A 15,165-nucleotide genomic window follows, 5' to 3' on the forward strand; every position below is an offset into this window, starting at 1 on the left:
GGCCCAGTGCTGTCCTCTGATATTCCCTCTGGAACTGAATCAGAAGAGGATGAGGATGGCATGAATGACATGAACGAGGAAGTGATGTCACTAATATGGAGCGAGGATTTGAGAGTGCAGGAAGTACGCAGGCTCCTTCAAAGTGCCCGTCCTGTACGTGTCAATGTAGTGCAGATGCCAGAAGCCAGTGACCACGAATACATAGAAGAGAAAGAAAACCGGTAAAAACTGTCTCCGTTTCTAGCAGTATTTCATTTGGATTTCACTCAGGTGGAAAGTTGTTTGAATATTTTTGGTGGCTTAAAATTAAGTATGTCTAACCAAAGAGTGTAATATATTTTAGTCTGAATTGAACATTAGACAGGCCTGTGTGAAGGACATGTAGAAGAGGGTTGAATTCGTGATTCAAGTCTTCGAAGCTCCATGTACATGAAAACTGCTGTATTTGAGTTAGAGGGCTCTCCGGATTGAAGCAGCATATGGGGAAAGATTGTTAGTTTGAACCCTAAATAGCATGTTGAGATCAGTTAGGGTTTGACAGCAGACTGTAGCTTCCCCCCCCCCCACCAAAATGCCTATGTAGAGAACAAAGCATCATCCATCCTCTGCCTAAAACTGAAGAGCCCTTTATTCAGGGCTAATACTGAGTCTAAACAAGGCTTGGGTCCTAATTAATTCTACAGAGAGCAAATTCACTCTCCCATCCCTCTCTCTTTTGAAACCTCCTATTTGAGCCATTATATGCCTAGTGATCTCACAATTGTCCCCATCCTGCGTCTTTATTAACTTGTTTTATTCACTTGTTTTGGGGGTGTTAAAAATATATTCTTTAAAAGACAAAATCAAACTTCAGAACATAGTTAACAAGAAAAACGCTCTACAGAAGTAGGAAGCTAAAGGAATGCATCAAATTATCATCTGACCTAACAAGCTGAGTAATCTAACAAGTCTAGAAAGTGTTTCCAGAGTAAATCATAGAGAATTGTGGTCAGCATTCTTGGAAGCATATTATTAATTCTGTACACAGGTTACTACTAGATGTGATCACTAGTCATAGCAAGATCCCATACGGAATCAGCTTTGTTTTGCTTTCTCCTTTCACCTTGGTTCTAATACAGCTGCTAAATTGTGCATAATACAGATTTGTTTAACTTACACCAGCCTGTAAGAGAAAAATAGTGGCAAGTTTCAACATGATATCAGCTGAAGTGTATCTTTGAGATTAATCTTGAATGGATCAAAGATTTCATTCAAAAGTTTGGCCTACTAAAAAAGGAAAGGCAACATGCTATCTCATAGCTGGGGGTGGGGGGAAATGGTCTGTCCAGTGCCGGTTCTCCAAAGGTTCATATCATATATTTGGAAGAATTTTCCATGTTAAGTAATTGGCTTGGTTTTACTTTTGTCTCCCCAACAGGCTGTTACAGCTGTGCCAGCGAACTATGGCACTACCTGTTGGACGAGGAATGTTTACTTTGTTCTCTTATCATCCTGTTCCAACAGAGCAGTTGCCCATCCCAAAGCTGAATCTAACTGGTATGTTGGTCAGCGTTTTCTTCCAAATAAATTAAATTTAACAGAGCGTGATGGAGTTTCTTTCCATTGTTATCCCATTTCTTTCCAAACCTCTTGTAACTTTTGTAGTATCTTCTGTGTCTTTCTGCGAAGAGTTTCATAGCTTAAGTGTTCTTTCTGTGAAGACAGTGTTACTGTAACACTGAGACTTTATATCAGGTATAGTCTGAGAAGCTGAGAGAAGTTAAATAGATTGCCTAAGCACATGCATCTGGTCAGCATTGGGGTTGTACACATCCACATCACTGGTTTATCTGGTATATTGTGCTTGTCTTCTGACATGCCTGAACGCTGTCTGAGATGAGAAATGTTACCTAGCATGCTGTCAGTGTTCATTCATGTGGCACCTAACTGAAGTTGAGAGCTGTTTCTGAAACTGCTTGGGTTCACCTAATTGCTTTTAATGATTTTGTCATGGGCAGGCCGTGCTCCTCCTAGGAACACCACTGTTGATCTGAACAGTGGGAACATCGATGTGCCTCCCAACATGGCTTGCTGGGCCAGCTTTCACAATGGGGTAGCTGCTGGCCTGAAGATAGCGCCTGCTTCACAGATAGACTCTGCTTGGATTGTCTATAACAAGCCCAAAATTGCTGAACTAGCAAATGAATATGCAGGCTTCCTCATGGCTCTGGGTCTCAATGGACATCTGACAAAACTTGCCACTCTCAATATACATGACTACTTAACAAAGGTGAGGCCTTCTTTCAGAAGCAACAGAGCAATATCTGTAGGACTTGAATTCTATAAACAAAACAAGAAAGAAAAATCAGCAGATTTCTTTGAAACACTAAATTGGAAGTTTCCTGCTGTGGTAGAATATCAGAACTGCTTCATTAACATTAGTAATGCATGACTTCATTTCTTTTTAAAAGATTTTCAGCAGTCTTATCACCTATCTTCCCATATTGTGCACAGCTCACTGGGATAGGTGAGACACTGAGACAAGTGTTTTTTCTTTTCTGAACAAGTCTGCTTTCTTTGGTCACTGATATTTGTTACCTTTCTCAGGGCCATGAGATGACAAGTATTGGACTGTTGCTTGGTGTTTCTGCTGCCAAGCTGGGCACAATGGATATGGCTATTACGCGCCTCCTGAGCATCCACATACCTGCCCTCCTGCCACCAACTTCGACAGAGCTGGATGTCCCTCACAATGTGCAGGTGGCTGCAGTGATAGGAATAGGCCTTGTCTATCAGGGCACTGCTCACAGGCACACAGCTGAGGTTCTGCTGGCTGAAATAGGTATGTGATAACACTGAAAAAAATGGGATGAGGACTGGGAGAATCACAATATGTGGATGATTTGCACAATGCATCAGGAAGCTGAGAATTTTAACATTTTTAACTATACGTCTGCCACCACAATATTCACCTCTCATTTTCCAAACCTCATCTTCCATTTTCAGAGGTAGAGAAATTACTGTGAACTGTGTATTTGTACAGTATAGAACAAATTTAGTAGAAGAAATGTAGCCGCATTAGTGCTGGGCATACACAGGTTTTTTTCAGTCTAGAAGTTTTGTCTGATGAAAGCTAGTCTGGAGTTTCTAGCTACTTGGTAAAAGACCTGCAGTAATTACACATCCCTCCTGACCTGGATGCCGTATCTGCAGAAATCTTGTCACTCTATTGCATTTGAGCAGATCTGTTGCACACTGCTTACGCAGCACATCTGATGCTTCACTGACACTTGTTGTTTCTCCTGTCTGTCCATGAGATAGCTGCCACTGTAGAAACCAGAGACGGAGTCACTGTGTTTGGAAAAAATGCCCTCTTACAAAGACAGTGGTTTTGGTTCAGTAGGTTGGTGGAAGTACAGCCATCATGTCCTAAATTCTCCTGTTCCAAATTTTAAGGCTTTCTAAACAATACTCAATTGATTCTGAACAGTAAAGTTCTGATCTGAATTGTGTCCTCATTCTGTACATAGTTCTTTTGATTATATTTGTAACAGTTATGTTCTTATTCATGTTTGTATGTAACTTTAGTTAAGAAACTGTACAGTTTATTAAATAGAGAATGGGATAAATTTTAAGGGTGAAATGGTGTCTGTTTCTGGTAATTTGATATGTGCAGACTTTTCTAGAAACATGTTTTGAACTCTGCTGAAAACATTTGGATAGGTTCAGAGATCTTAGAGTATATGCAGTTGTAACATGACATTTTCAATCCCTCTCTGAACTCCACACTGCTTTTGGAGGGGTTTACCATTTGGTGATGAATGGGTTAAGTGACAATTGTTTGTAATTCCACTCAGAACTTTCCCGGATTTCTTGAAGGGATAGATTTTTTTTTTCCTCATTTCATTAGGAATGTAGTGCTTAATTAAACAGTGTTTACTTAGCTGAAATGTTAAAAGATTAATTTCATTGTTTTGTTTTCTTCAGGACGTCCCCCTGGACCGGAAATGGAGTACTGCACAGACAGAGAGTCCTATTCACTGGCATCTGGGCTAGCCTTAGGCATGGTTTGCCTAGGGGTATGTGCCTCTCTTCACTTCAACTGCAATTAGTAGAAGAATCATTACATATTGGGGTGGGATAGTAAGAGCTGTATCATCCTTGACTCCCAACTGCCTTTGGCCAAAAGCATTTTTTTTTTTACCCTCTGGTGTAGGAAGTCACTTCCATATTATTTCTTCTCTTTGTTCCGTAGCACGGCAGTAATTTGATAGGCATGTCAGACCTCAATGTTCCTGAGCAGCTTTACCAGTACATGGTTGGAGGTCACAGGCGATTCCAAGCAGGGATGCACAGAGAGAAGCACAAGTCTCCCAGTTATCAAATCAAGGTACGTGCTGATGATTTTTGCTCTTAACCTGAAAATAGCAATAGCTTAGAAGTCCGAGGTGTGTGTCTTGATGCACCAGGTGACTTTGAATGCCTGTACACATCACTCCAGGCTGTTGCTCTCCTAATCATATGGTCTGAAAATGTGCATTTTGTTTTTACAGGAGGGAGACACCATAAATGTGGACGTTACTTGTCCAGGTGCCACACTTGCACTTGCTATGATCTACCTAAAGACTAATAACAGGTATTAACCTTGAAAGTTTGCACTGCCGTAACGTTGGCTCTGCTTTGTGTGGCTTACTCAATTTTGTGCATTGCTGAAATAAGATCTGGAAACCTGGTTCCTTTACTGTGCTCTGCAGATCCATTGCTGACTGGCTTCAAGCACCAGATACCATGTATTTGCTGGACTTTGTAAAACCAGAGTTCCTTTTATTGAGGGTAAGATATTATTTTGTTTCATTTCTCCATCTATTTAGTGATGTTAACAATGCATATCTTTTTTTTTTCTCTTTTCCTTTTTTAATTTTTTTTACTCCAGCCTACATGCCTGTCATGCAGAATCTTTCAGATAGCTGGTAATCCCAGTGCTTGCCAGCCAAACTCATACCTTCAAATAATTTCTGCTTGTAGTAAGGCAGCTTGCTTGTCATGCAGCACTAGAGATAGAATTTACTGAGAACATTTGAGTGATACATTTTATGTGGAATATTAAGTGTTTAGGTGAATCTGTATAGCTTTTCCCAAATTAATTTCACAGATAAAGAGAATAAGTTAGGCCTCAACTTCTGTTATAAGTACATAGTGAATTTTCATCTCAGTTTACCAGCAGTTTATCATACAGACCTCGCAAGGCATTATTCTGTGGTTCTTTCTTTTTCTGCAAGCAGAATTTGCGTCTTTTGAAATAAAACTGATTTTGCCAATTCTGAAACAAAGGCTGAGAAACAGTGAAGTAGCTGCTAGTGGTAGCTGTATTGTCTGCATTTGTGAATGCATTTAGTACATTAAAAAATACCATTCATATTTGTGTTGGGGTTTTTATTTTTCCTTCCTTACGTTTTGGCTTTCTCACGTTTTTTAGACATTGGCCCGATGCCTGATTCTGTGGGATGACATCTTGCCCAATTCCAAGTGGGTTAATAGCAATGTGCCCCAAGTAGGTATTTGCACTTAACATGTTTACTTCCCAATTTTACATCTCGCTGGATTGTTCTTCGTGTGAACATTTCCTTAGTCACCAGAGCTGCAGGAGAAAATGTATGTTAAAGGTGTCTGTGACGGAGATGATGGTCACGTTGAATTCCTGGACTATTATAGGAGCACTGGGGACTCCCATCCTGTCACGGCAGGGAGGAGGGATGCAACTGTTCAAGACATAAAATGGTACCAGAGAGAGAGAGTGATTAAACTTTCCTCCACATTCCCCAAGCAAGGAGCCAGGTGCAAAATTCCTGCAAGGACGTTTCAGATGAGTGTTACGAATAACCTGGGTAAATATCTGTCAGAAATACAGGATGCTGATGGACTACATAGCCTCTTGAGGTTTCATCCTGTTCTGTTTTCTCTCATACTTGAGGACATACGGTAACACGCTTCTGATGTGGTCTTGCCAATGTTTGAGAAATATTTAAGGGACCAGATCGAGGAGCATTGAAAGGTGTTCCTTTTGGATCAGAAGTACAATGAAGCAATAGTGTGTCAAAAAACCCCAGCTTTTATATGCCTGTGAAACAGACCTGTTTTGTATCAGTTATGAGCCCTCAATGCCTGGAGTTCCAGTTAATGCATTGGTTTCCCGTGGATTTAATTATTCTCTCCTATGTTTTTTGCAGATCATAAGAGAGAACAGTATATCTCTTCATGCTACAGAGCTGCCTTCATCTGAAGACCTGAGTTTAGAAACATTGGCGTAAGTAACGTGCAAAAAAATTATTCTTCTGTAAAATGCAGCTGAAATCTTTATAGAGATAGTAGTATGGGGGAAAAAATATCTCCCTTGACATTTAGGGAATTTTATTCTCAGTTTTCTGTAAAAGATAAGTCTTTCTTTTCTGTTTTCCTTTTTAATTATGAAAGAGCTTGTGTGCATATTCAGATGAGAAAAAAAAATTTAGTAATTTCCTGTTTATATTGCTTATTAGGCAAGCTCATGTCTACATCATTGCTGGAGCATGTTTGTCACTGGGATTTCGATTTGCTGGTTCAGAAAATCTGGCAGCATTTAAGTGCTTGGTAAGTGTTTTTTATTTAGAGCTGTAGCTTCTCTCTTGTAGCTGTATTTAGTATGCATTTCTTTTCTTTTCAGTACAAATATGCAACAGATTTCCTGAAGTGTTTGTCAGCACCAACAGCTTCAATAGTAAGTTCTTTCTAGTTTTCTCTCAATGAAAAAAGATTTTGTGTTACTTACTTCAATTGCCCTCACTGAAACCTTAATGGAAACAAAACCATCCCTTTTAATTTTCTGTATTACAGACCATGTATAGAATGTGGCAGGGCTGCGAATCATTTCTGTTAAGGACTTTGCTGGTTCTCTGCTCTCCCTCTTTCTGTGGAATGTGGTTTTTGAACTCTGGGGTAGAAAGCAGCATATTAGACCAACCAGAAGTGTGCATTTGACCACAGAAGTGTAATAATGCCTTTCCTGTTCTACTTGAAGACAGGTCACTATAATCTTGAAACATGCTTGAGCGTCTTGCTGCTGTCTCTTGCGATGGTAATGGCTGGCTCTGGCAACCTGAAAGTCCTTCAGCTTTGCCGTTTCATGCACAAGAAGACAGGTGGAGAGATGAACTATGGGTTCCACCTGGCTCACCACATGGCTTTGGGGCTTCTCTTTCTGGGAGGAGGAAGGTAACTTGCCATTTCCAAAGGCTTTTTTTTCTTCTTCCACCTCTGCTGCAAACCTGCACCTCTGGAGCAGTGTGCAATTTACTTGATTTTTTTTTTTAAATACCATACAGATGCATAAAAACATTTTCTGTTGCAAATAAAAGTCCTATTGTTTCCTAGATACTGTGTTACTTGAACACCATAGGAATGTTTCTGTCTTGTGTTTATTTCCTACTGCTACGTATTTATTTTGGTGGCTACAGGAACACATTCGTAAACTCCTGGCTTGTATGCACTTTGTTACTGTCCTTCCCTTCCTTGGGGCACCAAAATATTTTTAACACCTTTGCTAGTGGCCAGTCTTTGTTAGCACTGAAACTAATAGATAATGTTTTCCTGCAGATACTCACTGAGCACTTCAAATTCTTCAATTGCTGCTCTCCTTTGTGCTCTGTACCCTCACTTCCCTGTTCACAGCACAGACAATCGGTAAGGGTTTGCTAGGGTTCGTATTTCCTTAAGCTAAATTGTCTTCTTACAAAAGAGGTTATCTAGAGGCAAATTATGTATAAATTTTACCCGGTACTCTGTAAATAATATTTTATTGAGGTTTTGTTGTTGTTTGTTTGTTTGGGTTTTTTAAAGTGAAGAACAGAAGAAATAAGTGAAGATAGAAGATGATGGTAGTGATCTTTGATCAGTGAGAAAATGCAGGCAGGTTTTCTGAGGCTCTGTGTTGTGCTTCTGTGACTTAACTGTTCCAGTTTGGTCAGCTGAAAAGATTTTCATGCAAGATCTGTCCATTTATGACTCTTAATCAGTTTTAGTTACAATTCATTAAGTCTTGTTCTGTTAGCTAACTCATATATGTTAAAAAAATAAACCTCCTGCATTACTACAAGTTTCTCTTCAGTTTACTCAACAGCTGTATTTGGTTATTGAGCTGTGTGTAGTTTGGTGTTCGGGAGGGGAGTTTGTTCCCTGTCTGTACTGTGCACTGCCAAATTCCTTATTCCCATGCACAGGTACCACCTTCAGGCTTTGCGTCACTTGTATGTGCTGGCAGCAGAACCAAGGCTCTTGACGCCCATTGATGTGGATTCAAACACTCCCTGTTATGCACTGATAGAGGTTACGTACAAGGTAATGTGCCCGGAAGGCAATAGGAGTGAAGGCCTTTGAGAAGGTGTGGGAGACAACTGAAGACTCTGACATACCAAAGGCACACTATTTTCATTGTTGTGGCCAGCAGCCTTGGGTTTGTTTTCAGGTTGTGGTGGAGATGAGCCAAATTCTATGCAAATAATTGAAGGGTTGTGCTCAGCCCACTCACACCTTATGTGTGCTTTGATGTCACCTTGAGAGCAGGATACAGGACAAAGTAAAAGGCACCACAAAGTCTTCAAACAGTCAAGCGTGTAATGACTGACCCAGGGTCATAGTTCTCCTTTCTAAAGAGAAAGGACTTTCAAAGGTGTTGAGATGATTGGAACCATCTGTGGTTTTAAAAGGCTTCTCCTGAGTCTGCTGAAACAGGCAACTTGGTGTTTCTCCTCGCTGCATGCATTACATGTCTTTTAGGGAGGAGTCCTTTCTGTGGGATTTATTTTATACAGGCTTACGTGAGACAGGTGATGCTCATGAAAGGACTAAAGAAAGGGTTCCTGAAGTTTCAGGGGCAAGAGGTGCAGCATGGATCCCCTGTGGTTCTGGCAGAGAGTTCTGCATGTTCATAATATAGGTCGCATATTAGACCTTCAGGTTTCAGTTGAAGTGGGCTGGACTTGCACAGTCTTATGCGTTGATCCATCCATGGGAAATACACCTTTAATTTAGACTTATGTTTCGTGATGTTAAAGGCAATGCTAAGTCTTGCATTTACTCAGAACTCGGGAACAGAAACTGACTGACCTCTGCCAATGGAGTTGTTATAAATGAGATGCATGTTTTCTTTCTTTTCACACGAAAATGAGCTTTACTAATCTGTGAATACTGTTGACATTTTTGAAGGGCACGCAGTGGTATGCAGAAGCCACCGAGGAACTGATGGCACCCACGCTTCTCCCAGAGCTTCACTTACTGAAGCAGGTAAAAGAAGTTTCCATTTTAAGGAAGAATTTAATCACCTAGTTTTTGTGTCACAAACAGTGCAAGAACAGAGACTTAGTGGCTTTTCTTTGATTCCCTGTCCACCCTTAGCCAGACTCTGGACAAGAGGCCCATAGTAATGGCTCCAAAAACAATTCTGTCACTGTGGAGCTTGTGTTAAATAACACCATGCACTTCTCTTTGGTCTTGATCATCACACTTTCAAGATCTGATGTAGCAGGGAGTTCCCTGTGCTGGAAAGTTTCACTATAGGAGACACAAAGCTTGTGCTTTTCCTGAGTTTTCAGGATGGATAACACTATTAAAGGGCACATCCCCTTGTAAGGGCCCAGAAAGAACTGTAGGCTTATGTAGAAAAATCTTAATTTTATGATTCTTGTTATATCTAGTAATAAAAATGCTTGCATTGACAGATCAGAGTGAAAGGACCACGGTACTGGGAATTATTAATAGATTTAAGCAAAGGAACAAATCATCTAAAGTAAGTATTCTTTATAATGCCTAACTGAATAATGACCTCGTAGTAATATTCTTTTAATTTTTTTTTTTAAACCTTCTATACTTGTAACACCTACAGTGTGGAAAGAAGTCTGGTTTTGATCGGTTCACTGTTGTGCATTTGACAGCACTTTAGGGTGAAGAAAGAAACTGTGTAGTTGGTTTCACCTATTGATGTGAATAATTCATGCAAAAACAGGACAGGGGAAAACCTGATAGTAAAAACCGCAGATATTGGCAGTGGGATTGAGCAGTACCAGAAACCATCTTAAACTCATGGTTTTAGTTTAGTTTTGAGTTGATATGATGTCATGTTTCCCAGACTGTTGATACAGTAGTTAGCTAACAGTTACTGCTTTGTGAAATACTATTTTTCTCATGTTACGTGAAGTATACAAAGTACTGCTTACTGCATTTTAGCTTTGTCGCGGGCAACTGTGAAAAACAGAAATCTTACCGGAATACCGTATCTGTGGGTAAAATCATTCTCATCTTTGTGCTTAGCAGCCTACACCGTAACTCGTTGCTGTGAGTAGTACAGAAGCAGCCAGCTGCATCTTTCACCAGTGACATGGTGTTTGTAGTTAATTTAAATGCCACTAGTGAGATTAAATTAGGGACTACAGTGCAGCATCTACTGATATGTGCCTTTAAAGATAACAAACAGGCCTAAGGTGGAGCGCAGGTTCCTCCGGATCAGGAGACACATCCTGATTCATCTGCTGCACCAGAGCTGGCAGAGGCCAGCTTTGTTCTCCTGAATTGAGCCTTTACCACACTTGAGCACTTCTTTGTCCAAAAGAGCTTTCCTGTGCTGCCATAGCAGAAACCAGCGTGGGTGACTGAGAACTTGCTGCTTTTGGGACTTACCTGTTCTCTGGGTTCCCAGATGCTTTGAATTTGTCAGCTCTCATGTCACAACATCTTGTCCTCAGCCCTTAAAAATGGTAGGGACTTGGCTGGCAGTGTTTTGGAGATATATGCGTGTGAGAAATTTTCCCTGTTTTACTACATGTGAATTGCTGCTCTGTTGTTATGCCAACCAGTTAGTTTCAATACAGATTTTTTCTTTTTTAAGGCTGCCCAGTGCCTACAGTTAATGGCGCAAATGATCCTCTAAATCAGGTACACATGCAGCTACTTTGCAATAGGGTAACTTTTAACTGCTGCACACTTACATTTGTAGACTTGATCAGGAGTAGTGGGGTTCTATTGGTTGGTTTGGTTTCTTTTCCACATGGAGAAAGGGCCATTAGAGCACACCTTTAAAGCTGTGGTTACCAACTTGCATGGTTTACCATAGTGCTGAGACTCATCCTGGAAGAATCTTAACAAGAACCTGCAGTGGCTTTAGGAAGTTGTATTCCTTATATCAGTAGGGCTCATCCCTTTTTTGCCACCACTGCTGTTTGATACCAGCCTGCCCTGAAGTTACCAAGATTTCTATGCCCCACACAAGTGGGGTAAGGTTTAAATAATCAAAACAAAACTTAAACAGGGATAATATCACATATAGCTGTTGGAGTTCAGATTTCCTTTACAAGTCTGCCTCATTATGTGTATGTATCAGTTTAAAGTAAGCACCATTGTTATTTCAGATCAATTCTTTCAAAGGGGGGCGTCTTGTATGTGAAGCTGAGAGCTGGGCAGCTGTCCTACAAGGAGGACCCGATGGGCTGGCGCAGTCTCTTAGCACAGACTGTCACTCACCGAAACTCTGAAGCTCGGACATTCAAGGTATCACTCCCAAACTGGTTTCCTGCCAGGTATGCTGGCTCTAGATAGGCTGAGAGAAGCACAACAAGTTGTGCTGAGTTACTTATTTCCAGCACCTAGCTCTGCCACACAGTTATGAGTACTGAAGTTACTTGCTTTGCTTGAGGGAAAGGAAATCTGGTGGATTTCACAGGGCAGTTGATGAGCTTAAGCTAACAGCAGCTATGTGAATGTATGTTTGTCATGGGCAGTCAGAAACCTTGGCCGTGTTTTGCCCACGGTGTTCTTTATGTAGGTTACAATCTTCTCACTTGTGTACTGGGGAAGGAAGGTTTGCATATAAATTACTATTACATTTGTGCAATCAAACCAAAAAGGTCATTTTAAGAGTGTGTGCTAATCTGTCTTTTTAGCCAGAAGCAATTTCGGCTTTCACTTCTGACCCTGCTCTCTTTTCATTCGCTGATTATTTCTGCAAACCAACTGTGAACATGGGCCAGGTATGATACCTAGATGTGGACTAGCATGGGTTTTTGCTTGCATGGATAAAAGGTGGGGAAAAACCTACGTTAAACTGAGGAAGAGAAGTCAGCCCTTCAAGTAGTGTGGACAGGGAATATTCCAAAGGATGTTTTGTAATTCAAAGGTGTAAATCAGTGTTGACCATGTAGTTTTTGTTGGGTTTGTTTGGAGTTATTTTTCCCCCATTGGTTACATCACAGTTGCTGCTAGTCGTGTACACCAGTTGTAGTCATTGCAGAATGTGTTATAACAAACACTGAGGGCACTGTTTGGTGTCCTGAAGCATTTTGGTGAAATCACTGCAGAAGGGTTGGGGTGTTTTGCACTGTATTTCTTTGCATGAAATGAGAGAGGGAGTGAAACATAGCCATGTTATGCCTAGTTTTAGTAAGTCCAAGAGTGAAAGCAAACTGTGTAGCATTGTTTGCTATCGCTAATTTATGCAATGTCAGTGCATGGGTTAACTTTAATGGAATGAAATGTGAACAATGCAAGAACCTGAAATATATTGTACCTAGCATATGTGTGTTGTTAAACATGTGTCTTTTATCAGAAACAGGAAATCCTGGATCTTTTCTCCTCAATTCTTTATGAGTGTGTTACCCAAGAAAATCCAGAGATGCTGCCCACATACATAGCGATAGATCAGGTGGAGTAAACCCTTTTTTCATTTTTAAATCTACACTTTGGCATAAAAGTATTCTTCATTGCATGTAGTTTTTGTAGAACACAGAAAGGAAGGATATGTATTAGCGAGCTTATGGGGAGATAGCAGAGATTTAAAAAGCGAATTGGAAAATAAGTTAATGAAAACTGAAATTGCAGCAGAAACATTAGCCAGCAGTTTTCCTCAGTAGGTGCTCAGAAGGGCAGCCTTTGGCAAGGAGGGGCTTAGGACTCATTTACTTCATGCTTGACAGCAATGTTTCTTTTCTCCTCCAGTTCACATTCTCACAGTCACTTTGTATTTCCCCTTTGCTAGGCTGTGAGGAGATTAGAAAGAAGAGAAATGTCCGAGACATTTGAGCTGTGGCAGATAAAGCTGGTGTTAGAATTTTTCAGTTCCAGAAGTCACCAGGAGAGGATGAGCAGGAATCCAAACCGAGGACTCTTCATGAACTCTGAATTTTTGCCTGTGATGAAGTGCACTATCGATAATACTTTGGATCAATGGCTTCAAGGTACAGAGAAGATAACTTTAAGCCTACAGCCGTGATAGCAATTTGGTCTTCTTGCTGATTGAAGTTTTGTCTCAAAAGTACTGAAAAATTTTAATGAAGGGAAGGCACTTGCATGTTAGCATTAAAACAACTTGGTTTTGGCCTGATGCATTTGGTGTGAAACATCCAGTGAAATACTGTGTTTGACTATATTGGCAGGAAGTTTAGTTAACATAGAGGGTTATGTTTCCCAGAGAAAATGCTTTCCTAGTGCACTGGGGCAATTTTTTAGGAGCAAAAGTGAGGGGTGGCTACAGCAGAATGAAGGCAGCTTGCAAACAAACCACTTGCCTATTCTGTGGGAACATGTAGACTTTTCAGCAGGCTTTTTCTGTGGAAATACTGTTCTCTCTCCTTTCTCTTTCCTCCCACACATGCTCCCTAAATTTCATCAGTGTGTTTTGTCTATTACAGCTGGAGGGGATGTCTCTCTGCATTCCTACCTAAGTGGGCAGCCCACAGAGGAATCTCAGCTGAGCATGTTGGCTTGCTTCCTTATTTACCACTCTGTCCCAACACCAGGTCAGCTGGCAGTCGGAGGCTTGGAAGGTAAGGCTGAAGTGCTGGACAGCACTCTGGACTTATACAAATGCTAAGTCCTGGGTTTGGTCTTGCGTACTGAAAGGAGCACATCCTGTAAATTATGTGACAGTGTGCATTTCCTCTGAAAGCTGTTACATCAGTTTTTGTGGATTGTCTCACGTCTGGACAGAAAAGAGAGACACTTTATGCAGAACTAAAGAAGTCATAATTAGGCTATATAAAAAAGTCTCAGTGTTTCCCTGCCCTGCAGATAAGGGTGTTCTCACAGGCAGCAGGACCATGTAAGACGAGCTGGGGAAAGGATTCTTTTTGTTGGGCTAGCCATATCCCAAATGTTCTTACATCTCTCTCCTATAAACACTTAGAGCAGTTACCTGCTCTTCTAGATTTCTTGTGGTAATCTGATGTGGGATCTAGGAAAATCGTGGACCCTTTCACTAGGCAGCTTTTCTCATGCCCTCTGCCAGCCCAACCTAGAGATATACCAGTCCTTCTCAGGTTGCCAAAGAAATGCAGCTGGACTTTGATTTGGGGAACTCTGTGGCTTGCTTAGGGGTGTGATATGAACGTTACCACCTCAGTGTTGAGAGGAATCTGTTGCTGAAAGCTCTGCAGAAGCCTCAGCCCCCGCAATCTGGGAGTTCTGTGCAGGCAACGGTACCCTGAGTGTACAGGCTAACATGTCTCGTCTTGGGCATTTTCCAGTACTGATTTTTGCAGCTCCTGTGTATCTCTTCAGGTCAAAAGACCTTTGTGGAAATCCTGGTTTTCTGTGTCCTTTCTATCTTTATGTACCTCTATTCTGGGAGTTCCTGCCACATTAATTGAATTTGGGGTTTCTTAAAATTCCAATATAAAAACTTGATTTTTAACCATAGTTGCAACAAAATGAGTAGCAGTGAGCATATCCCCAGAGGTACCCCTCAAACGCTGGCTGGTTCTCTATCTAAACAGTTTTTACTGGGCAAGCATTACACCAATACCTGCTCATTTTCCTTCTTTCTTGAACCTCTCTAGGAAGCACGAACTTCTCTGAGCTGCTTTTGAAGTTCAAGCAGTTGAACATGCCAGTCCGTGCATTGCTGAGGCTCGCTCCTCTGTTGCTCGCAAATCCACAGTCCATGGTGCTGTAGGTCTGCAGCATTCGCTCTGCGTGCGGTGGCTGAATGACAGAGCCAGCTGTGTGCTGTTTCATGTTTTTCAAAAACATTACAGGTGAAATGTACTTGACTTTGTACCTTCTCAAGCATCGTAAACTTCAAACTTGTCCCCGGATGTGGTTACTATGATCAGGAGTTATTTATAAATTGTTACAATGAATTTTAAAAAAAATTGTAAAAGTGAACAAATA

General features: G+C 41.0%; 1 protein-coding gene across 1 annotated transcript in view; it reads left to right on the top strand.

Annotated features, from left to right (window-relative positions):
- LOC104541990 (anaphase-promoting complex subunit 1-like) overlaps window positions 1–14,947 on the top strand; it is a 31,979-nt gene extending 17,032 nt beyond the window's left edge. The window contains 23 exon segments of the mRNA XM_010186161.1: window positions 1–221; window positions 1,418–1,536; window positions 1,998–2,269; window positions 2,587–2,821; window positions 3,967–4,058; window positions 4,235–4,369; window positions 4,533–4,615; window positions 4,734–4,812; window positions 5,456–5,530; window positions 6,207–6,283; window positions 6,516–6,606; window positions 6,680–6,733; window positions 7,034–7,227; window positions 7,609–7,695; window positions 8,232–8,349; window positions 9,217–9,294; window positions 9,729–9,796; window positions 11,412–11,550; window positions 11,943–12,029; window positions 12,605–12,700; window positions 13,034–13,232; window positions 13,686–13,820; window positions 14,832–14,947. The exon segment at window positions 1–221 is cut by the window's left edge and continues 7 nt beyond it. Of these exon segments, the coding sequence (XP_010184463.1) occupies window positions 1–221; window positions 1,418–1,536; window positions 1,998–2,269; window positions 2,587–2,821; window positions 3,967–4,058; window positions 4,235–4,369; window positions 4,533–4,615; window positions 4,734–4,812; window positions 5,456–5,530; window positions 6,207–6,283; window positions 6,516–6,606; window positions 6,680–6,733; window positions 7,034–7,227; window positions 7,609–7,695; window positions 8,232–8,349; window positions 9,217–9,294; window positions 9,729–9,796; window positions 11,412–11,550; window positions 11,943–12,029; window positions 12,605–12,700; window positions 13,034–13,232; window positions 13,686–13,820; window positions 14,832–14,947 (2,850 nt within the window).
- Window positions 14,948–15,165: the final 218 nt, after the last annotated feature.

Source organism: Mesitornis unicolor, unplaced genomic scaffold (genome assembly GCF_000695765.1).
Source record: "Mesitornis unicolor isolate BGI_N332 unplaced genomic scaffold, ASM69576v1 scaffold42186, whole genome shotgun sequence".
Taxonomy (NCBI): Eukaryota; Metazoa; Chordata; class Aves; order Mesitornithiformes; family Mesitornithidae; genus Mesitornis; species Mesitornis unicolor.